General features: G+C 55.7%; 1 protein-coding gene across 1 annotated transcript; it reads left to right on the top strand.

Annotated features, from left to right (window-relative positions):
- LOC141978444 (myosin light chain kinase, smooth muscle-like) lies at positions 1–22,895 on the top strand. Its single transcript, XM_074940543.1, has 12 exons — positions 1–233; positions 1,178–1,329; positions 5,940–6,226; positions 8,744–8,840; positions 9,942–10,145; positions 10,851–11,068; positions 12,449–12,572; positions 12,651–12,803; positions 16,617–16,737; positions 17,053–17,149; positions 21,633–21,773; positions 22,267–22,895. Exons 3-12 carry the CDS (start codon positions 6,211–6,213, stop codon positions 22,524–22,526), a joined length of 1,431 nt encoding a protein of 476 aa, XP_074796644.1. The 5' UTR covers positions 1–233; positions 1,178–1,329; positions 5,940–6,210; the 3' UTR covers positions 22,527–22,895.
- Positions 22,896–24,059: the final 1,164 nt, after the last annotated feature.

Here is a 24,059-nt window from a genome sequence, read left to right as displayed (position 1 = left end):
ACTCAGCTGCCCTGATTTCCAGGCCTGGGCTTTATCCGCTAGCCCCTGCTCCCTCCCCTGGGTGTGGCTGCTGGGATGCCAGCTGCACAAAGGGGAGGGAGGCTGCTTGGCCAGGTCGCTGGGGGCTAATTAAGCCATTGTTCGTGTGCGGCTTGACAGTGGCACAGCAGAGGCAGGAGCTGTTTTCCCTGCCTGGAGCCAGTGGCCTCCCCAGCACGCAGACTCAGCAGCAGGTCGGTGGCATTTCACAGCAGGGAGGGGTGAGAACGCGTTGGGCCCCCCATTCGGGGTCTCGTAGTGTGGGGGGGAACCTCACTGGCCCCTTGAAGGGGGTGAGGCACAGAGAGCTCCTGGCACCCCCCAAGCTCACAGAGCAAGTCAGCGGCACAGCTGAGAGGCACCTCAGCCTTGCCCTGCGCCTGCCCATTGCTTTAGCTGCTAGGCCCTGTTGTCTCCTTGCTGCCTTTCCGTTGGGGAGCAAGCTGCGTTCCCCGAGCACGCCGGGGCTGGATGGGGCTGGGTACCTTCTCTCTGCTCCGGGGCCCGGGCTCTGGGTGAGGCCCCTGCTCCAGCGGCAAGAAGGAATCCCAGCCCAAGTTCTCAGCGGGCACCTCAGCCGGCGAGGAGCCTTATCAGGAGCTGCTCCCATTCCTGGGCGCTGCCCTTTGTTGTGGGTACAAAGAGCCCTGCTCTTCTTGCACCCCGCTGCCAGGGTGAGCATGGGCCTGAGGGGTGGCAGGCAGAGCTAATGCTGCCCACAGGACCTGTGTGGACCAGGCACCCCAGGGCCTGCTGCTCTGGGCACGCCTGGGCGAGCTGTAATTGAGCAAGCAGAGGTAACAATAGCGGTGAATGGGGGTGGCACAGACCCCCGCCTAGGTGAGCCAACAGAGTATGTACCCAGGCTACCTGGCAGGCTTGGACTGGGGTGGATAGCCTGTGCCCCCCATCGTCACCATACTCCTTACCGCACTATGTAGATTAAAGCTAGCGTCCGTGCGCCCACCCACGCTCCAGTCGCACGACTGTACCCTCTGTTCCCTGCCCTCTCCCTGACCAGTGCAAAGTGTCCCCATGCTGCTCTGACTGGTTGCACAGGGCAGGGGTCAGCGGAGGTTCGGGCCCCTTGTCTTTGAATCCGCTAGCCCAAGACTCACTCCTCACCCGGTTCTGACAGCCGCTGAGGAGAGCCAGCTGCTCCCTAATACAGAAGCCAAAGGAGAGCCCTTCCTTCTCAGCGCTCAGACGAACTGCTGGGCACCCAGTCTGCTTCTGGATCAGATGCCCCAGGTAACAAAGGGCCTGCTCACTCCCTTGACCGCCTGAGAGGTTTGTGCTCTATCCTGGGGTTCAATCCTGCAAGCCAGTGGGAGGGCTGCCCAAAGAGAGTCAGGCCCCGTTTGCTCCCTCTTGCACAGAGTGCTTCATCCACAGATCCCAAAGTGCTTTACAGGGGGGAGGTCAGTATCCTTGCTGCAGTGGTCCCCAAACTGTGGGGTGCACCTTCCTAGGGAGGTGGGGGGGCACGGTAGGGTTGCCAGGTGTCTGGTTTTCGACCTGGTCGAAAAGGGACCCTGGTGGCTCCAGACGGCACAGCTGACCGGGCCCTTAGAAGTCCAGTTGGTGTGGCGCAGGCAGGCTCCTGGGAAGCGGACGGCATGTCCCTCCAGCTCGGGGGCAGCCCCAAGGGCTCTGCGTGCTGCCCCCGCCCTGCGTGCTGGCTCCACAGTGCCCATTGGCCAGGAACCGCAGCCAATGGGAGCTGCGGGGGCAGGGGCAGCGCACAGAGCCTCCGCCTAGGAGCCAGAGGGAGGTCAGCACTGCCCAGAGCCCGCACCTCCCACACCCCAACCCCCTCCTACAACCCTGAGCCCCCTCCCACACTCAAAGTCCCTCCTGGAGCCTGCACCTCCTGCCCTATTCCTGAGCCCCTCCAGCACCCCAAACCCCTCATCCCTGGCCCCACCCTGGAGCCCACACCCCCAGCCCAGAGTCCCTACCCCCTCCTGCACCGCAACTCCCTGTTCCAGCCTGGAGCCCCCTTGCACACTCTGAACCTCTTGGCCCCACCCCCTATCCCGGAGTCCCCTCCTGCACCCCAAACCCGTCATCCCCAGCCAGCTTTTGGAGAAGCTCCCCACTCTCCCTGAGTGCAGGGACCTTGCTGTAGCGGAGGGAGCTTGAGTGGGGCTAACAGACATCACTGTGGCTTGCTCCAGGTGATCGCCTGAGACTGCTGGCCCCCACGTGGGGGGAGGGCGGGGCAGGTGCAACTACATTGGGAGAACCCCACCCATTGCTGCCTCCTGGGTAAGAGAGGAGACAGGTGAGCTGCGTTCTAATAACACAGCTGATTTCCCCAGTACCAGCAGCTACTCTGCTCTGCTCTGGCATGTGTGGGGCAGGGGCCCCATGGAGTGTGGTGGGATCAGAGCTGGGACCCCAGGCACAGAGTTTGGAGCCAGATTTGACAGGTCCAGCAGTTGGTGGTGGTTGGATCCAGACAGAATGGCCACAGCGTGGGATCTGCACTGCTGGAGTCCCTGCTGGGCGTGACCAGCCGCTCTCCTGCAAAGTGCCCTGCTTCCCCTGTGCACCCCGAGCCAAGGCAGCCCAGCTCTCGTCCCCTCCGGTGGGGAGAAACAAAGAGGGTTATGAGCCCGCTACTGCGCCAGCAGCACTGCTCCCTTCGATCAAGCAGCACAGAGGATCACGGTCCTGGGCTTAGTCCCCATCGACGGCCCAGCCGGGGTACTGCTGGGGGGGTTGGTGCTTAGGCCTCAGGGGCACAATTGAGGTATTTCCTTTAACAAGGACAACTGGTAACCCCCATCGCTGGTATCTCACCTCGGCCTCTTCCTACCAAACTCTTGGCTCTAGTGGGACAGTGCAGCGTCCAGAGCATGGCACGTGGGGTCTTTACGCCGGCTGCTCGCTGTGCATGTTGTTCAGTGTGTTATGGGCCGGAGTCTAGTCCCCAGAGCAGCAGCAATGAAGGGCTGCCTCCGTGCTGAGGGGAGGATGGACTGGGATGGAGCAGGGCCCTGATGGGAAATCTGCGAGGAGCCGCTCCCTGCCTTGCACCCTGGCCTGGGGGTGGATCTCGCAAGCTTCCGAGGCCCCGGGCACTTGACCGGACTGCACCCCACTCTCTGGTCCCATGGGGGCGTGTGAACCAGTTCACTCACCGCTTGGCAGCCCCGCATTGGCCGATTTGGCATAACAGCTCTCGCGGCTCGTCTAGCACCCCCTGCCGACGGGCTCCGGCACTGTGGCAGTATCTCTCCCAGTAACTTGGCTCTTGGGCTGGGCGTCACCCTCTTAAGTCCACCCACTCCTGGGTCACGGCTCTACAAACTAGAAGTTCCTAAATGCCTTGAACACAAAGAAAATCCTTCCATGTTCTCTTGGCCCCTCCCTCAGCCTGCAGCACCCCCACTGGGCCCAATAATCCCTGCACTGGACTTGTACCCCCACTTCCCTGGAGCCAGCAGGGGAACCCAGCCCCACCCTCTGCGCTGGGTTCTGGGCCAGAGCCCAGTCTGCTCCTTGGCCTGGGTTGTACTTTGTCCTGGGCCATTTCCAACCCTGAGGCTTCTTGGGCTGCCTCCCTACAGCCTAAGCTCCCATCTTCCCCTCGTGGTCTCTCTCTCTCTCTTCCCTGCTTAGTCGGGCTCTCTCCCAGCCTCCCTGCTTGGAGGGATTTCCACACTATCCCTGCTTGGGGCTTTTCCCAGCCAGACTTTGTCACCACTTAAGCCTGGCCCTCCCACTTTACTGCAGCCACCTTCTGCCCTTTATGGGGCAGTGCCTGATTCCCCCTGGGTGGGGCTCAGCCCTAGGCTCTCTGCCCTCAGGGCAAGCCAGGCTCTTACAGGGCTCTTGACTGTCCAGGAGGCCCCCCTGGGATGCGAGTCAGCAGCCAATGGATCTCAGCAGATGAACCAGCTCTCGAGCTGAGAGGAGCCCAGTTGCAGTCCGTGCCCGTTCTGCCAGGAAGGGGGCCCACTGCCAGTTGCATCAGTGGCTGATGTGGATGCCCTGGCACTGAGCGCCTCCCCCCCCGCCCTTGTTCTTCTTCGTTTCTGACTGATCACCAGTGACTCCAGCTCCCCGCTGGACACCACAGAGACTGGCAGCACCGGGACACACATGCGGCCAGCTCTAGCTGCCAAATGCTGTTTGGACAGGACGGGGAGCGAGCACCATCACATCGGCCTCGCTGTCATGGGCAGGTGCCAGGCTTATGGCGGCTCTTCCTGAGCTCCACCTGTCCTGGGCTTGCCTGGAGAAGAGACCTTCTCATTGATTGTGAGGCTGCTGCATTGGTTTGGGGAGTGGATTAATGTTGGCCTCTAGAAAGGGGATGGCCCTTGCTGGCTTCTCTCTGGTGCAGGGAGGTCTGGAAGGAGTCTAGCTTTTGCTAGAGGTTTTGCTATTCTGCTGCTTCTTTTCTTTTTAAATACCTGAGCAATATGGTGCTGGCAGAGGACTCTTTGGAGGCTCTGAGGTGGGGCCTGGAAGTTCCCTTTGCCCTTAGTTGGAAGGGCCGGTGATTCTGAACAAGGAGTGTTTTTCATGCAGTGTCTCTGTTCAGTCCCGGGTTTTCAGTGTCTAGTAGTGAGTGTTGTGCAGGTTTCCTCTGAGGATGAGTGATCGCTTTGTGAAAAGTGCGCACCCACAGGTGACAGGGTGTTTTCGTTGTTTTCCTGTGTGAGTTCATTCCAGAGCGTCGTGCTTGTCTGGTTTCACCCACGCAGTTGTCACTGGGGCATTTAGTGCACTGGATGAGGTACGTCGCATGTGTAGGACCCGTGGATTATGAAAGGGGTGTGTGGGGAGGGGAGGGGGCTGATCATCGTAGCTGTGGAGATATGGCTGCAGGTTTGGCCTCCGTTGTTCTGGCCGGGTCTGGCGGTGCTTGAGTTGCTGCGTCCTGGTCTGTGGGGAGTTTGCTTCTGATGATGAGCTCAAAGAGGTTGGGGAGAAATAGGTGTTCTTAAAATTGCTTCTTATCTCAAAACAGGTGTCACATCTTTGGTATCTGAAATGTCATGGTCCTGCCAGTTTTCCAGTTGTCCATAGGATCTTCCGGGGCAGACAAGACCTGAATTTCTAATGGGCGAGGGGAAGAGAGAGTTTAAACGAACTTCCCAGCCGTCTTTGTACCTTGTAAAGGAGCAGAGAAGGGCGCAGGGCTCTGCCGGTGCCGTGCAGCGAGCGGAGCAAGTGCTAACCAAATGGCAGGCTGCTCGCACAGTCGGGGGCACTGTGCTCCTGCGGCTGGCTGTCCTGTTCTGCCCGGACAGGCAGGGAGTGGCTCCTCGCAGATTTCCCATAAGGGTCCCGCTCACACACCTTACCCTGGAAAGGGTCGAGGCTGGGTTCCAGGTGACACCCTGGTTACAGCAGGTAGCCCCACAGGGCACTCTGGGCAACTGGACCCAGCTGGCAGGGCCCTGGAGCCTGAAGTGCCTGCCTAGGGGACGAGGGAGGTGGTCAGGCTGTTCTCAGGGAGTTCTGCTCCCCAGAAAGCTGATTCTCTGCTGCCCGGCACTTGGTGCCATCACTCCCCTGTGCAGTGTGGGTGTGAGGCGCTGCTGGATCAGAGTGGGTCACTTTGCAGGGGATGGCTCAAGGCACAAGGTGCTGGGTGGCGGGGAGCCAGGCTGTGTGTGTCCCTCTCGCAGGGGTCCCCCCTCAGAAGGGACAGTGGTATGACAGCCAGCCCCCCTAGTGTATGTATTTCACGTCGTGGCTCCTTGCCACCTGCCAGGCTGCAGAGGGTGGACGAGAGAGCCCCACATACCTGGGACCCTGGCCTCCTGGGTGGGGATGAGTGGGAGGTACCAGAGCCTGGATCCCTCCATGTTCTGCTTGGGCCCAGTCTTCCTGTCCCGTTCCAGTAACATCCTCCTTCCTTCCCCTGTGGGTTTCAGGCAGTCCAAGCCACCAGCCGGGAAGCCCTCTGCATCCCCACTGTCTGTCCAGTCGCTCAGCCTGCCCTGGGCCAGCCCGTGTTACGACAGGGAGCGCGGTCCAGACTACCTGGTGGAAGCCCAGTGGGTCAGGACGTAGGAGTGGCACACGCTGAGCAGGACTTGCCCCCTAGCAGGGGCAGAGCTGTCTGGAGACCCGAGGGGAGAACCAGTGCCAGGTCTGAGCCGACAGCACCTACGGGCTCAGCGCCCCCAGCCAGGAGTGGTTAGGATGTCCCAAGGAGAAGGTAAGGTGCTGAATGAGCGGGCTGACACCTTTCAGTCCCTCCCACCCTGTCCCCTGCCACTGCCTGGGGCAGCCACCACCACTGCCATTGGGGAAATGAACTTACAAACCCTTCAAGCAGCTATGACGCCTTTGACAAGGGGAGGTCGTTAGCTATTTGCCCAATGGGCAGGCCAAGCCAGACCCAGATCGGGGGGGCTCTGCCCAGCCAGGGGCACCTGAGCCCAGCGTTTAGAGTTTATTTTGCAAAGTGTAACAGGATTGGAACTAAATGAACTCTGGTTTGAACGTAACAAATCTGTGGGTGATGGGAATGGCAGAGCTGTCTCGATGGAGCACGCCATGGCCATGCTGAGCCAGTGGGACCCAAACGTCCCGGGCCCTACTGAGCTAACAGAGAATTGCCCCAAATTGGGGGGGGTGCAGGGCCTGTGACTACCAGTGAGCAGTGCTGGCTCCCTGCCCTCCCTCTCCCATGGCGCCGATAAGGTTTCTTGTCTCCCTGCCCCCATCTCCTCCTGTCCCTGGATCTCCCCTGTCTCCATGGTCACCCTCATCCTCTCACTCCCCTCCAGCTCTGTCCCACCCTGTTTCTCACGTTGCCGCAGTGCCTAGGGACCCGGTTTGTGCTAGGCGCTGTACGGACCGCACAGACATGGTCCCAGCCTCCATGTGCTCGTGACCCAGGATTTAGACCCTGCCCAACACAAACCGAACCTAGTCTCTGTTGGGTTCATTTGGATGGAATAATTGGTCCCAGAGAGTCAAAGGTGTTAACATGATCACGTCCACTGCACAACACCAAATAGTTAAACATGGGTTGGGCTTTGGTTTGAGTACAGAGACCTTGGCCTGCTTAGTCCCATGGCAAACACACCAAACGCTTCCTGCCCAGGTCTAGATGTGGTAGGTTGGGGGGAGGGGGAGAGAGAGAGGAACAAAACCTAAAGCATTTGAAGTTGAAATCGAATGGTTCTGCAAAACCAACTTAATCCAAACTCCACCAAGTTCCTCTGTCCCAGATCCAGAAGGATCTGAGCTCCTCCCCAGCTTTAAACCGTCCTTTGGAGGAGCCCCTTCAGTGTGCCGGTCACCCAAGGGGTCCCGCTCTTCCCTAAGGCCACACCTCCAAGGCTGAGCCTCTGCCCAGCGAGTGAGACAGCCTCCTGGTCACAGATGTTTACACTCTTCAGGGACCAAAGACCCTCAGCAAGTATTTGCAGTGAGGCCTGGCAGCCTTTTCAGAACAGAGCAGGGTTTGTCAGTCAGCTGGACGCAGCATTGGGAAGTCCTGGGGTCAGCACAGAGCAGCAAAGGATAAGATGAGTCTGGGTGCTGCACGCAGCCAAGCTGCCTGGGAACCCCTCTGGGTCTCTCTCTGTCAGTCCCAGCTGAGACCTGCCACGTTTCTCCCAAGAGCCCACCTGTATTAGAATCATAGAATATCAGGGTTGGAAGGGACCTCAGGAGGTATCTAGTCCAACCCCCTGCTCAAAGCAGGACCAATCCCCAATTTTGCCCCAGATCCCAAATGGCCCCCTCAAGGATTGAACTCACTGCCCCTCTGGGTTTAGCAGGCCAATGCTCAAACCACTGAGCTATCTCTCCCCCCCCAGGGATTCCAGCCACCCAACACCTTTCGGTCCATTGTCCAGCTCCTGCACGCCCTTGTTGAGTTCCCGTGCTCCACCTGCCGGAGATTCCCCGGGATAAGTGTCAATTTCTAGTTGTGGGGCTTCCATGATCTTTGTGGACCCTCCACTGATATGGGTCCATTTCAGCCAGGCCATTAACGACCCATTCATCCCACCCAGGCAGTCACCTGACACCCCGCCCCCATGTTTCCTGCTGTGTCCAAGGGCAGCTTTTTATCCTTTCACCACCACTGGGTAGCAAAGTACAGAGGGAAACTGAGGCACACCTAGGAATCATAAAAATATAACAGAACATTTCCACTTCGTCACACCCTGCTCCAGAAAGAGGATATTGGACAGAGCCTCTTATGCTTCCAGACAGCCCTGGGAAGGAAAGGGCTAGTTCTGCTACTGAATTGCGAGTGGATCTCTGTGATTGGTGGTTACTTTGTCTTGTCAAAAGCAGGAAGGCAAAGGGGGAGAAGAGAAAAGTTGGGAGAAATACAGAGGTTTTCGGAGTCCAAAGCAGCAGGTCAGCCTGAGACAGATGCTCTGGGCTAGCACGGCAGCTGTTGCTCTGGACCCTGGCTCCCTTCCCCAGTCTGAGACAATATCTGCAGGTCCCTTTTCCTGCATTAGTCCTGCTCAAGCAGGACAAAGCTGGATGGGCCGTCTCCTCCCATCCTGCTGGTGCTGCCAGGCGCGGCTGGTCTCGGGACCAGGAGAAAAGCTGAGAGAGAGCAAGGACAAGAGAGGATAGCAGAGGACAGAAAGAGACACACACAGGAGTCTTCTGTCTGCCCTTCCCTCGTATCAGGCTGGGATCCTTGCTAATGTGTCACTCAGCTGCTCGTCACCGCTCAGCCCTGTCTCTCTCCCTGCAGGTGGGAGAAGCAAGGAGGCTTTTGAATACCACACCGTTACAATAAACACCATGGAGAAGGCTTCGGACCTCTACACCCAGCTCGAGAAACTTGGGGCGTAAGTCGATGGTGGGGTTCATCTGCAACAACCGGACTCTGCAGTGCCGGGACAATCTTGTCCCCAGAGATGCCCTGTGGCTCTGGCTTGCGCAGCAGAAATGTCTCGGAGGGCAGGGAAGGGGGCCCTCCCTGTTCTGGTTCTGTGTGTGTTTATGGCAGAGTGTAATGGAGAGGCTGCAGGGCTGGGCAACAGGAGGCCTGGGTTCTCTTCCCGGTCCTGTCCTTGACCTGCTGGGTGACCTCAGGCAAGTCGCTTCCCTTCTCTGCCTTGCTGTTTTCCCTTCCACCCCTTGGCCATTCACATTACAAACTCTCTGGGCAGAGGCAGTCCTCACTGTGTCCGCAGCATGCGGCACAACCAGACCTCTGAGTATTAATGCAGCTAATCTGTAAAGCCATGCAGGTGCTCAGAGGCCACGGTGATGGGCCGAGCTGGCTGGGGGACAGGAAGGTGTCGATGTAAATGACCAGGGTTTTCTGGCTGTATGAACGGATGGGATAGCTGAAGCTCCTGGCTTCGGGCCCCGTTTTCCTGTATCTCCTTGCTTTGTCGTGACTGGCCGCAGGGCCGTCCTTAGGCATACACAGCATACAACCGGGGCCACAGCTGGGCACAGGACTGGAGCTGGGCTGGAGGCAGAGCTGGGTGACACTTCCTCCCTTCCCCACATTGGGGCTGGCCCGGGCCCCGCTGCACCCCCTGAATATTACTCCACTCGCCCCCTGGGGGGGGCGCATCCCACAGTTTGGGGACCACTGCCATAGCACCTAGGAGATCCAGTCCTGGCCCAGGCCCCTGGCGTGCCAGGCGCTGTACAGACACTGAACGAAAAGACAGTCCTTGCCCCAAAGAGCTGACAATCGACGTTCATTGTCGCTGTCTGCCAGCTTTACTAGCTATGGTCTGTTCTGTCCAGTTCTCTCTGGGGATCCCCAGCTGTCTAGTTCAAATCTGGGTGCTGCTGGGATACACCTAGGAGCTGGCCTGGAGCTCCCCATTCCCACTGCAAGCTGCTGCCCCAGCAGGCCAGGCACGGAAGTGCAAGCTGCCTTGCTGGGCGGGAAGCAGGAGACAGTCCCTCCTTCTCGTCTCTCCCAGTGGGAAGTTCGGGATGGTTTACAAGCTGCAGGAGAAGGCCACTGGGAAGATCCGGGCAGGGAAATACTTTCGGACGCGGACGCCCAAGGAGCGGGAGGCAGCCTGCGGGGAGGTGGAGCTGATGAACCTGCTGCATCACCCCAGGCTGGTGCAGTGCCTTGCGGCCTTCCAGAGCCGGGCGGAGCTGGTGATGGTGATGGAATAGTGAGTGGGGCGTGCTGGGCAGGTACAGGGCGGTGGGAGCGGGGGTCTTGCTCACTGCCAGGGACACTTCGTGGGGGTGGGGGGCGAAGGGGACTGCTCTGTGCACAGGTGTTCCTGGCTGCGCCTCGAAGGGGATAGCAGGCGGCCCACCTCCGCAGGCTCCGTCCCTGCTGCCCTGGGCTCCATGTGTTCTGGTGCGTGTGCCCGGGGGGGCTTGCAGACAGTCGATCGAAGTTGAATGGGAGGCTGAGCCCTGAAGTGGGCAGCGTCTGCTGAGCCCCCCACCCCGCTTTCTGGCATTAGGAGTTCAGGCGGCTGCAGCGTGGGTGGTGCGAATCTAGCCTCTAGCAGAACCCCTGCCCTGGCCTCTTCCCACCGGAGACCTTCACCGTCAAGAAGGGACTGCAAAGCATGGGATTTCCAGATGGGCCAGTGCCCAGGGCTGCAGCCTCCATCCCCTACCGGGAAGAGAGAGTTCAGGGTGGGGGAGGGCTGTTCGCACAGGTTTCCGGATTTGACTTGGTTGGGTGTCTTTGCTCCCTGCTCCTTGTGTCCAAGCGGCTTCTCCGTGTACCTGTTAGTTGAGTTTAATGCCTGAGCCAAGTCCCTAGGCAGCGGGGTCTGGGCCGGCACTGCCTTGGGCACAAGATAAAGCCGTCCCTCGGAGTGAATTCCTAGGACAGGCTGCCCCTCTGCTCCCGGCAGCGTCGCGGGCGGGGAGCTCTTTGAGAGGATTGTGGATGACGACTTCGAGCACACGGAGCCCACCAGCATTCAGTACATGAGGCAGATCCTGGAGGGGATCCAGTACGTCCATCGCCAGAGCATCGTCCACCTGGACCTCAAACCCGAGAACATCGTCTGTGTCAGCACAAGCAGCCACTGGGTCAAAATCATCGACTTTGGCCTGGCACGGAGACTGGGTGAGCCAGAGGGGCCCAGCAGGGGAGCCCTGTCCTGGGATCTCCCTGTCCCGGAGCGAACGCCGCCTCCACAGGGGGAGAGACCCTGATTCAGCTGCACGTGCTTAACCTTAAGTATGTTCCTGAGTCCGTCCCTATTCAGCAGAGCTTGTGTTTCACGCCTTGCTGAATCCGGGCCAGCAAGTGGGGACTTCCCCATGTGTCTGGAATAGGGGTGGGCAGAGGGGTCCCAGGAAATAACTAGCCTGACCCTTTGCCCAAAACTGCAACCAAAGCTTCCACGCTGGGGAGTCCCCTCGACACTCCTGGGGCCTGGTTCTTGGGGGTGCTGAGCAGCTGAAGTCAGTCGGAGCTGCCAGTGCCCGGCGTCCCGGCAGATTGCCCCCCCCCAGCTATGGCGAGGGCTCGCCCAATCCACCGGTCTCTTCAGGATGCATTGAGCCTCGGCTTGCTTCTGTGGCTGTGTCTTTGCAGTGCACCTCTCTGGCTCTGGCTGGAAGCTGAAACCCCCAGAAAGGCTGATGTTGGGGCGTTTGGAGCTACAGGGACTTTCCTGCAATATTTCCTGCCCACTTTTGTAGAGCTAAGACACTGGGCAGGGCAGTGGGCTGGTGCTCAGGGGACCAGGGTCTATTCCCAGCTCTACTGCTGGCATGTCACAGCCCCTCTGTGCTTTGTCTCCCTGTCTGTAATGTGAGGGTAGTGATGTGGCCCTTGCAGGGGAGTTGGGGGGCTTTGTTTCTGACTGACTGCAGAGCACTGGAGACCCACAGAAGCAAGGTGCTGTCAACCTGCCAAGTAGATTCCCCACCTCTATTGCAAATTCAGCTCCAGCTCCATTTCAGTTACATGCCACCTGGGATGCAAATAACTGGGTTCTGCCCATGCACCTTAGCACTGGAGAGCACAAAACCAGCTCCCCCGCTCTTGCTGGGCTTAGACAAGGGACAGTCCCTGCTAGTCTGCAGTCCCTTCTTCACCAGCTCCCCGGGCACGGTCAGTCAATGCACCTGACTCTGGTGTCAGGCTGGCCCTTCAGAGCTGTATGAGCTGGAGTAGACCAGCTCTCTATCCCAGGTGACCCTGGGCGAGTCTCCCTGTGCCTCTGTTTCCCCTTCTGCCCTTTGTGGATTCAGGCTGTCAGCTCTTTGGGCAGGGCCTGTCTCCTGCTGTGCAGCACCTTGCACAATGGGCTCCAGTATCAGTTCTGGGCTCTCGGTGCTGCTACCCTGCGCGTGGGGGTAATCGCTGCGGCAGCACATTGCAATGGGGATCCCAGAGACATGGACACGGGAGGCTGTGCTGATCCCTTGCTGTGGCTGGGGGAAGCACGGTCTGCAGGGATGGGGATGCTGGACTGCTCTTATCTTGCCCCTGCAGATCCAAAGAGCCCCGTGAAGGTGATGCACGGCACCCCGGAGTTCATGGCCCCAGAAGTGATCGCCTTTGAGCCGGTGGGATTCACCACGGACATGTGGAGCATCGGTGTGATCTGCTATATCCTGTACGTTGCTGCCCGTTAACAGCCTTTGGGGCGGAGGTCCCGGCTGAGCGAGTAACAGCCTCTTCTCTTGCTCCCCAGGCTGAGTGGGGACTCCCCCTTCCAGGGGAACAGTGACATGGAGACGCTGCACAATGTCACGGCTGCCCAGTGGGAGTTTGATGAGGAGACCTTCTCGGAAATCTCCCAGGAGGCCAAGGACTTCATCAGCGAGCTACTGCAGAAAGACAGCCGGTAGAGCAGCTGATGTCGCGGGGAGGGAGAAGCGGTACTACCCAGAGTGTTCGGGGAGGGGGGCAGAAAGAGCACTCCAAGGGGGTGGGGTGGAGCAGCACCAGGTGCGGAGCTGTGGCTGCGGACCGTGAGGTTGGCCCTTCCCAACACATATACCTCCTCCTCCAGCCCTGAGTAGGTGGTTGGGAGGGACACCTTCCACGGGGAGACAGGCTCCCTGGGGGTGGGGATGGGAGCCCAGGTAGTGAGTCAGGGGGTTTGCCAATGCCTGGGAGAATGGGTGACGCTGGATAAAAACATAAGAACGGCCATACTGGGTCAGACCAATGGTCCATCTAGCCCAGTGTCCTGTCTTCCGACAGTGGCCCCAGCGGGAATGAACAGAACAGGGAATCATCAAGTGATCCATCCCCTGTCACCCATTCCCAGCTTCTGGAAAGCAGAGGCTAGGGACACCACCCCTGCCCAGCCTGGCTAATAGCCATTGATGGACCAGTCCTCCATGAACTTGTCTAGTTCTTTTTTGAATCCTGTTATAGTCTTGGCCTTCACAACATCTGCTGGCAAAGAATTCCACAGGTTGTGCGAATGTGTGCCTGATAACAGTACTGGCAACCTCGAGACATCAAAGACCATGAGTCAGATCCTTAAAAATCCTGAGACTGGCCCCACCAATCATGATTTAAAAAACATAATCAAGCCATGAGTTTTAGTCTGTCTTGACTTTAACTCCCCTCTACTCGTGTGTGTGTGTGTGTGTGTGTGTGTGTGTGTGTGTGTGTGTGTACTCAGATGGAGACGTGCTGTATTCTGGAGGGTTCAGATATGCTCAAGGAGAATTAGAATGGAGCTGATGCAAAATGGTTAAGTCTTTGTTTTATTTGGGTTAGTCCTAAGTGATGAGACTTATTTCAATATCATTGTAATGCTGCTGTTAATGGCTACAGATGTGGCTTATGACAAGCTGGGTAACTGACTAGGAGGATATGAGGGAGAAAAGACCACCTACTAACTCTCTAAGGCAAGAGAGAAATCAAAGGGGAATGTGAACGAGTTTTCTCCTGTTAGAAATGAGCGGGGTACATTGCAAACGAATGGTGAATCAATCGCTGAAGTCCGGAGTGACTGTTTTGAAAGAGTGATGAATGAGGAGAACTGAAGGAACTAAGAACATGTGAGTCAAACCGGGGCGTGATAGACTGCAAGCAGGAGGAAGAGATTGTAGAGGCGCTTGAGAAAATGAGAGCGCACCTGGGCCAGGTGAAATACGGGTGGATGCGCTGAAGTCATGGGGAAGGGAAGGCATAACATATTTTACAAGTCTATTCAATTATATTCTTAAGAAAGACAAAATGCCAGATGAATGGCATAAAATCTTTGCGGTGCCCAATTTAGAGGAGATATTATACTGTGTGCTAATTATCGCCCAATGAAGCTGATGTCATATGCTATGAAAATATGGGAGAAGAATATTGAAAAGCATCTCTGTGGAACAGTTGAAATTTGGAAAGGTCAGTGTGGATTTACACTGGGAAGGAGTACAGCCGATGCTCTATATGGTCTACGAATCCTTGTGGAGAAGTTCAGAGAAAAGAGATGGTCTTTGCAGACTTAGAGAAGGCGTACAATCATGTACCGAGAGAATTAATTTGGTTTAGTTAGTGTCAGAGAAGCGTGCTGGAAGGATGTGTTTGTCTTGTCCAGGCTACATCCAATGGCGTGACTACCACAGCCAAAATCAAATGGGACTACTGTAGAGAATTTCTAGAAAATGCTGGCCTGCATCAGGGGTCAGCGCTGAGCCCTGGTTTGTTTGCCATTGTCTTGGATGTGATAAGTGAGACTATATGAAGGGAGCCTTGGAATTTGCTATTTGCTGATGACTTAATGATATGTGCAGAAGATTGGGAGGCCCTGCAAACTAACTTTGAATAGTGGAAACACAATTTTGAGCAGGCTGGACTTAGAGTGAACTTGGTGAGACTTAGGCTTTGATAACTGAGAGACGCACACTCCCCAGAAAGGATGTTGCGAACACCCGAGAAACTACAAAGTGCTCTCTGTCCGTATCACAGTCTCCTAGTATTTTTCAATCAAGGTTTATGTGAGTGGCCCAGAGCTCTCCATGCAAGAATATCTTTACAACCCCAACCACCTCTGAGTTTTCTGTATGTCAGTGCAGTGACTATATTTATAACCCCCCAAATATTAGTTTTTAAAATAATCAGTTCAGTCAGAATCAAAATATTTCAAAAATAACTTTAAACCCTTCTTCTCTTTGTATAATTTTGATAACACCTACATTCTGTGATGGGGCAAGGCCTGATGGCTATAGTAAAGTAGTGGGAGATAGATCTATTAGCCACAGGCTAAACAAATCCCTGTTACCAGGTTAAGCAAATGGCAGCTGTTCCAGGTCAATTAAGACACTTGGGGCCAATTAAGATCTTTCCAAAAGGCAGGGAGGACAGCTAGGTTGATTGGGACACCTGAAGCCAATCAGGGGCTGGCTGAAACTAGTTAAAAGCCTCCCAGTTAGTCAGGTGGGTGCACGTGTCAGGAGCTGTAGGAGGAAGTCGCGCTGCTGGAGAGACTGAGCAAATACAAACCATATCAGGCACAAGGAAGGAGGCCAGGGTGAAGTGGATCTTGAGGAAGTGGGGGCTGCTGTGGGGAAGTGGCCCAGGGAATTATACGCATCCTGTTTCTAAAAAATCAGCTACTGATACTATTAGGGTCCTGGAGTAGAGGGCGGGCCCAGGCTCCCCCCTTTGCCCCCGATTAATCACTGAGACTGGGAGACAACAGAGACTGTGCAAGGGAGGGTAGCTTCTCCTCACCGCCTCATCTCCTTTGCTGGCTTATGATGAAAATGGCTCAGTAAGCTGAGACCCTTGCCTCTAGAAAGAGAAGGGCTATGTGGAGGGTCACAGTGAAATCCACCAGGAAACGCGGGACCCACGGAGACAAGGACAGAGCTTTGTCACAATACCTATATGCATTATCTAGCAATTGCAATAAATTTTTTAGTTTTTAATAAAATCTCATAATTGTCCCAATAGCTAAATATAATTCACTTCAATTTTTAATTATTCTTTCCTCCCCCCACCCCCCAGCATCACCTCTGCTGCTCCTCCTGTTCTTCACCCCCTTTCCAGGACCTGGGGGGCAGCTCCAGGAGCTCCTCACCCTGCTCTATCACTATCCAGGCAGGTGCTGGGGGCAAGAGAGAGCAGCAGAGGCACCATCCTGTCCCCATTGCTCCCAGTGGTGTGGGGGCTTACTGAGCTGCTGGGCTCTTTGCTCCCCTCCCCACCCTCCTTGTGGGGCAGCGAGTGGAGGGGACAAACTCTGCTGGCTTCTGGTATGGCTGAGCTTTGTGAGAGGCTAGAGTTTCTCCTGGCATCTCCAAATGGGCTCTGCAATGGCCATGTACCGTGGTCACTGCAGAACATCAAGAGTTGGCAACACTGGGATAAATGGAAATCCCAGAAGGCACATAGGGCCCCGTGCCCATGGAGCCTCTGTGGAGGGCAGCATGCCTGTGGGAGCAGGAGCCAAAGAGGCATTGCCACCCCCTTGCTCTTTGGCCCCCTCAGCTCACACCAAGACCAGAGCATCCTGCTTCCCAGGATTGGAGCCAGGCAATGGGGTCTGTGAAGGCTGAGCTGTCACTGACTTGACCTCCTGCCAGGCCACAGAGCCTGGAGCCCAATGCGGAGATCACTGCCCATCTCCAAAGGGCAGCAAGTCAGCGCCGGCTCTCCTGAGCGATGGGGCTGCACTAATCCCCCTCAATGCTTTTGCCCCCAGTTGCCGGCTGCCCAGCGACCAGGCCCTCACGCACCCCTGGCTGCGGAAGACTGAGCAGAGCGACAGGAAGGTTCTGTCCAAGGAGAGGATGAGGCGATTCCTGGCCCGCCAGAAGTGGCAGGTGCGCTTGGTGCCAGGTTTTGGTGCCGGCTCTGCTGGCGTTGGGGCTGCACTCTGCCTGCTGGACAGGGTGTGGCCCGCGCTCTGCGGGGGGCCATGCAATGGCCTGGTTGGGAAAGGGGCTTCAGGAGAGAGCTCCCCTCTGCCGTGGAGCCGGGGATGCCCATGCCGCTGTCCCCTGGGGGCAGAGAGGTCTCCTGCCCTTCGGCACTGGCCAGCCTGTGCTCGGGACCTGAGGGGGTAGGGGAGTGGTCGCTCGTTCCCAGCCAGCTGGGATTTTTCCTCTAGGAACCTTCACTACTGCTTTCCTCTCTAGAAAACAGGCAACGCCGTGCTGGCCCTGCGGAGAATGTCCCGGCTGGCCCACAAGCTGGATGACCCGGTGACCACCCCCAGTGCCCAGGAGAAGGGAGGTAATGGCCCAGCCTGTCAGAATGTGTTAACCCCCTTCCCCCCCTCCCCACACACACAACTGGCACAGGCTCCTTGTCTGCGCCCTGGGGCCCTTTGACTCAGTTAGCCCTGCCCTCCCTGTGACATCTACCAGCTCACCCAACCACGGCTCCTACCTCCACGCGACCAGCAGCCTCGTCTGCCCACCCACCATCTCCTCCAGCCCCCAGGCTGTCCCCCCGCACCCACCATGCCAGCCTCTGCCTAAGAGCCCACCTGCTGCGATCCCCCGATTTCCCCACCCAGCTGACTCCCGCTCCACTCCTGGCTTCGTTGTTCCCACATTCACCCTTGTGAAATGGCAGCTCGGTGCTGAGAGACAGAAGAGGCTTAGTTCCCCCAGGGTTCTCTGGCCACAGGCAGGCCGACCAGTCTGGGTTTAGAATCATAGAATCATAGAATATCAGGGTTGGAAGGGACCCCAGAAGGTCATCTAGTCCAACCCCCTGCTCGAAGCAGGACCAATTCCCAGTTAAATCATCCCAGCCAGGGCTTTGTCAAGCCTGACCTTAAAAACCTCTAAGGAAGGAGATTCTACCACCTCCCTAGGTAACGCATTCCAGTGTTTCACCACCCTCTTAGTGAAAAAGTTTTTCCTAATATCCAATCTAAACCTCCCCCACTGCAACTTGAGACCATTACTCCTCGTTCTGTCATCTGCTACCATTGAGAACAGTCTAGAGCCATCCTCTTTGGAACCCCCTTTCAGGTAGTTGAAAGCAGCTATCAAATCCCCCCTCGTTCTTCTCTTCTGCAGACTAAACAATCCCAGCTCCCTCAGCCTCTCCTCATAAGTCATGTGCTCTAGACCCCTAATCATTTTTGTTGCCCTTCGCTGGACTCTCTCCAATTTATCCACATCCTTCTTGTAGTGGGGGGCCCAAAACTGGACACAGTACTCCAGATGAGGCCTCACCAGTGTCGAATAGAGGGGAACGATCACGTCCCTCGATCTGCTCGCTATGCCCCTACTTATACATCCCAAAATGCCATTGGCCTTCTTGGCAACAAGGGCACACTGTTGACTCATATCCAGCTTCTCGTCCACTGTCACCCCTAGGTCCTTTTCCGCAGAACTGCTGCCTAGCCATTCGGTTCCTAGTCTGTAGCGGTGCATGGGATTCTTCCATCCTAAGTGCAGGACCCTGCACTTATCCTTATTGAACCTCATCAGATTTCTTTTGGCCCAATCCTCCAATTTGTCTAGGTCCTTCTGTATCCTATCCCTCCCCTCCAGCGTATCTACCACTCCTCCCAGTTTAGTATCATCCGCAAATTTGCTGAGAGTGCAATCCACACCATCCTCCAGATCATTTATGAAGATATTGAACAAATATCTTAGCTCACTCCCAGCCAGAGCCCTCTGCCCCAGCCCTGAGCCCCCTCTCACACTCCAAACCCCTTGGCCCCACCCCTGCCACACATCACCTCCATATTGGTGCACATAACAAAATTCATTCCGCACAGGGATGTAAAAAATTAGAGGGAACACTGCGGGGGACCCTGCTATTTATCTGTCTCCACTGTGAAATTTATTCCTGCCCTTTTGTTTTCTAACTTTTAACCATTACTGATCCATGAGAAGATCTTCCTTCTTATCCCATGACTGCTTAAGTCTTCGGTGAGAGACTTTGTCAAAGGCTTTCTGAAAGTCCAAGTACACTATATCCACTGGATCACCCTTGTCCACGTGCTTGTTGACCCCCTCAAAGAATTGTAAGAGACTGGTGAGGCATGATTTCTCTTTTCAAAAGCCACATTGCCTCTTCCCCAACATATCGTGTTCATCACCTGTCTGATAATTCTGTTCTTTAGTATAGTTCCAGCCAATTTTCCTGGTACTGAAGTCAGGCTTACCATCCTGTAAGTACCAGGATCACCTCTGGAGCCTTTGTTAAAAATTGGCATCACATTAGCTATCCTCTAGTCATCTGGTACAGAGGCTGAGTTAAGCAACAGGACACATACAACAGTTACTAGTTCTGCAGTTTCACATTTGAGTTCCTTCAGAACCCTTGGGTGACACCATCTGGGCCTGGTGAGTTATTACTGTCTAATTGATCTGTTTGTTCCAAAATTTCCTCTGTTTACGCCTCAGTCTGAGACAGTTCCTTAGATTTTTCACCTAAAAAGAATGGCTTGGGTGTGTGAATCTCCCTCATGTCCTAGATGGGGCTCCTCCAGTCTCTCACTGTAAGGCAGGTGTTCTAATCCTTTATTCATTTTCATGGTTCTTCTCTGAACCCGCTCCAATTTACCAACATCCTTCTGGAACTGGGGACACCAGAGCTGGACACACCAGTGGCATCACACCAGTGCCAAATACAAAGGTAATATAACCTTGTTCATGTTTCCCAGGATGGCATTTGCCCTTTTGGCCATAGCGTCGCACTGGGAGCCCATGTTAAGCTGATTATTCACTATGACCTCTGAGTCTTTTCAGAGTCCCTCCTTCCCAGGATACAGTCCCCTGTCCTGTAAGTGTGGCCTGTGTTCATCTAGCTATATTGAAATGCATGTTGTTGATCTCGCTCTCAGTGACCTGTCCTCTTCCTTATTTACCATTCCTCCAATCTTTGTGTGACTTGCAAACTTTATCAGTGAGGATTTTATCTTCTAGGACATTGATACAAATACTAAATAGTGTACGGCCAAGAACTAATCCCGGTGGAACCCCAGGAGAAACATACCCGCTTGGTAACTATGTCCTGTTCAGTTGTGTTTAGTACAACCGCTGCTGGAAGATGTTAGGGTTGGATACTCTCAAAAATGGTAAAATATTTTAAAGCGCTAATTATTAGAACAGTAACAAAATAGAGTAAGAATTTATGGCCCCCAATCGGTGAGACATAAGGCTGGTCTCCACTGCTGCTTAAGTCGATGTAACTTACGTCACTCAGGGGTGTGAAAACGACACCCCCCTGAGCAACGTAAGTTACATCAACTTAAAGCGGCGTCCACATGTTGGCGGGAGATGCTCTCCCGCCCACATAGCTTCCGCCTCTCCCGGAGGTGGAGTAGCCGACGGGAGAGCGCGTCTTCACCAGGGGCGCGACAGTGGCGCAGGTGCGTCAGGGTAGTGCGGTCATGCAGACTTGCCCTCAGATACTTGGACCTAATTCCAAAAACCAAGATTTTTAACTCAGAAAAATGTGAAACAATGAAATGAAGCTTTAAAAAGGAAAATAATTACCAGCTGTAGTTACAAAAGAGGAATGAAATTAAACAGAAATAAAACACCCAGAGCAACTAGAATCATAGAATATCAGGGTTGGAAGGGACCTCAGGAGGTCATCTAGTCCAACCCCCTGCTATAAAAGACTCTTCAAGCTACTTAATGGCTGTGCATCTGTTCTCTTTATGTTGGGGGAGGAGGGTTAGTGACTGTGACCCCTCCTCTCCCTCGGGAGTTGAGTTCTACTGTTTGTCTAGTCAGGGTAGACTGTAGACTCTTCGAGGCAGGGACCGTGTCTTTTTCCATATTTAATGTGCTTTGTTAACCACCATGTACACTGATGGCCTGGTATACAAATAAAGATAGACCTAGGGTGTCTGCTCTAGAAGATTCCAGCCAGTCAAGATGCTCAACTTTCAATTAGTTTGGCTTTTTCCCAAAAAGGGGCAATAGCATGTATTGAAGTGCGTGGTCAAGACATTTTAAGTAGTCTTGCCAACAGAGAGCACCATGATGCAATGAAAAAAGATACGCCATTACCTACATCAGGGCATTCTTGCTGTAATATTTGGCCATGGTCAAATAATAGGCAGTCAATTGACATTATTTGACTGATCAATTGACTGGCTTGTCGAGCTGATATGGTGTCCAGTTCTGGTGTCAACAATTCAAGAAGGATATTGATAAAACATGCCTTGTAGTGATAGACTTAAGGAGCTCAACCTGTTTTAACAAAGAGAAGGTTACGGGGTGACTTGATTGCAGCCTATAAGTACCTGCCTGAGGAACAAATATTTGGTAACGGGCTCTTCAGTCGAGCAGACAAAGCTATGACAAGAGCCAATGGCTGGAAGTTGAAACTGGCCAAATTCAGGCTGGAAATAAGATGTACATTATTAACAGTGAGGGTAATTAACCATTGGAACAACTTGCCCAGGGTCGTGGCGGATTCTCCATCGCTGGAGATTTTTAAACAAGCCTGGATGTTTTGTTGATTTGCTCTAGTTCAAACGGGAATTAATTCAGCTAGTCTGATCTCCTGTATAACACAGGCCACCATAGGATTGCGCTGATCACCATGGTCCCTTCTGCCCTTGAGACCTATGTTTGTCAGTCCGTGACTCTTTGATCCATGTGGTCCATGTTCATTTTGGATCGTTCTAGTTTTATAATCAATAGACTCAGATTTTGCTGCAGCCATCTGCTCTGCATATGAACCTTCGCCTATTAACATGTCGCTTCCCCCCACCACCGTCCCCGGTCCCCAGAGCTGGGCCACAGCCAGGAAGAGGATCAGATCTTCACCTTCCTGCCACAGCAGATGGAGCAGGGGCCCAGCTTCTTGGAGCCGCTGAAGGACCAAGTAGCAGCGGAAGGCAGCAGTACCTGCCTCCAGTGTCACGTTGAAGGTAACTTCCTATGAAAGCCTGCAAGGCTGCTCCCCGCCCTCAGTGACTGAAGTCCTTGGAATGACCTTGGAGCATGTCCCCTGGCAGGGTGCTCGCCCTCAGGGACAGGCTCTGCAGGGCCTAAATCACTCTTGTGCACAAATGGGGGCTGCACAGCTGTGTGCTTTGAACTCTCACAAGCTAAGCAGCATCGCTGCTTGGATGAGACTTTCTTGGGATACCTTGGTACTCTAGGAAAGGGGGTGTTGATGCACTAGGTGGTTATCTTGTAGTGGACTAACACCTGGCATGGTGCTAGGCGCCATGCTGCTGAATGTGTCTGTCCCCGGTAGAGGACACAGCAGTGCGGCACTGGTTGCAGGGTGGTTAGGGACCTGAGAGGCTGTGATGTGACACCCAACTTGGGAGACCCAGTAGGGTCAAATAAATGTCCCAAAATTCTGGGTGGCCTGGTGGACCTTTGACCCATCACTGTGGCCTTCTTCCCTGGCAGGTTTTCCCCACCCGGAGGTGACGTGGCTCTGGAACAATTCCCCTATCCAGGAATCTCCCCGGCTCCGCATAGAGGAGGAGGAGAATGGAAGCTGCTCCCTTGCCATTGCGAGGCTCTCGGTGGAGGACACGGGGCACTACATGTGCAGGGCCACCAGTGCCCTAGGGCAGACAGAATGCAGTGCCAGGCTGACTGTACAGAGAGGCAGCAACACGCAGACGCCAGATGCAGAGGAGGGCCCTGGAACTGACCAGCCGTGAGAGCAGCAGGCCGTGGGCTCTCTGCCTGGCATTGGCGGCATGGCTTACAGGAGGCGCTCTGCTTCCAGGCTGGCTCTTTCCCTCATCCCTCGTTACTTTTAACTGCATTGCTGGGCTCCGGGAGTGAACCTTGCTGCGCTCTGCTTCCCACTGGGCCAGGACATGGCAGGCAGCCACAGAGTGGACAAGAAGGGCCCAATCCTGCAGTCCCCAAACAGGCAAATCCCCAGTCAATCCATTTCAGTGTGCAGGGAGTCTGGCCTGTGAGGATGGCAGGATCGAGCCTGAAGTGCCTAGACCAGCCTCTCTGCTTCCACTTCCTCTCTGCCAGGCTGGGAACTCCCAGCTGCAGCGTGGACACCCCCAGGGCTGAGCTGCCCTCTGGAGGACACCCCGTCCCCGTCCTCAGCCCCACACGGTGCCCTGGGGAGCAGGAGCCGGGGAGGCAGCGGGTGGGGGGCTGGTGCTGCCTGCCTAAGGAGGGCTCTGTCTCCCTTGGCAGTCTGAGTCCCAGGGTGGGCTCCAGGCCCCTGCCGCCCACACCCGGAGCCCAGGACCCCCACAGCTCCAGCAGGCGGGGGTCGGGGGGTGATGCTGGTGCAACAGCTCACGTGCCTCTGCCAGGGTGACTCCCTGCTGTGAGCGTCTCAGGCAGGAGTGAGGGGCGACGGGAGAGAAGAATCACTCCGTCCCCCGCTCTCCCTGCAGCGCGTTGCTCTTGGCCCCAGCAGGCGGGGGGGGCTGCGGGATCATTGTCCCCTCTCACAGCACACAGCTCTGGCTGGGGGTCTCGGCGGTAGGCATCCCCCTCCCTCAGCCTCCTGTGCTGAGAGGCAGATGGTGCCCTTAGGGAATGTTTGCCCCCCACTGCTCTCTTATTGCCATCTCTGAGGGGGAGGGGGCTTTTCCCCCTCTTGCTGTCTGTCCTACAAGGGTGTCCTTCCCTTTGAAGAGTAGAGCACCCCCTCCTGGCCCTTTCTCAGCCTCCTCACACCCTTTGGGGTGGGCCTCAGGGGATGCGTCTTCCCCCAGTTCTGTCTCGGGGTGGGGGGGAAGGGGCAAATATTCTCTCCCTGGCTGGATCTCTCAGGCTGAGCTGCTGATTAAAGGACAGTGTCCCCCCCCCCCCCCGCCCCCCCATCAGAGTGATGGGCCAGATCCTCGGCCAGCTCTGTGGAAATCAGGGCCTGTTGGTTCCATGCCCCTTTGCCTCATTTCCCCTTCAGCTCTGAGTCAGTCCCCTGCCCTCTGCCCCTCTCTGATGCTTGTCTCAGGAGGCAACAGCCTGGGTCAGTGCTCAGTGCAGAAAACGCGACCGCTACCCTGCTGCAGCTAAGGCGGGGACACGCTCCGTGTGTCACATGCTTGTAGGAGCTGGCAGTGCCGCTGGAATCAGCAATCACTGGCCCCATCAGATGACAAAACCTCGTCACCCTGGCCCACATCGTGTGACTAGGGCCAACACGTCAAGTCCAGCTTGTTCCCGCATCCCGCCTGTCACACCATTCATACCCGGGGGAAGGGGAGTGCTCG

This window comes from Natator depressus, chromosome 27, assembly GCF_965152275.1.
Source record: "Natator depressus isolate rNatDep1 chromosome 27, rNatDep2.hap1, whole genome shotgun sequence".
NCBI lineage: Eukaryota > Metazoa > Chordata > Testudines > Cheloniidae > Natator > Natator depressus.
Note: the sequence above shows the minus strand (reverse complement) of the source record. Positions and strands in the feature narration are given on the sequence as shown.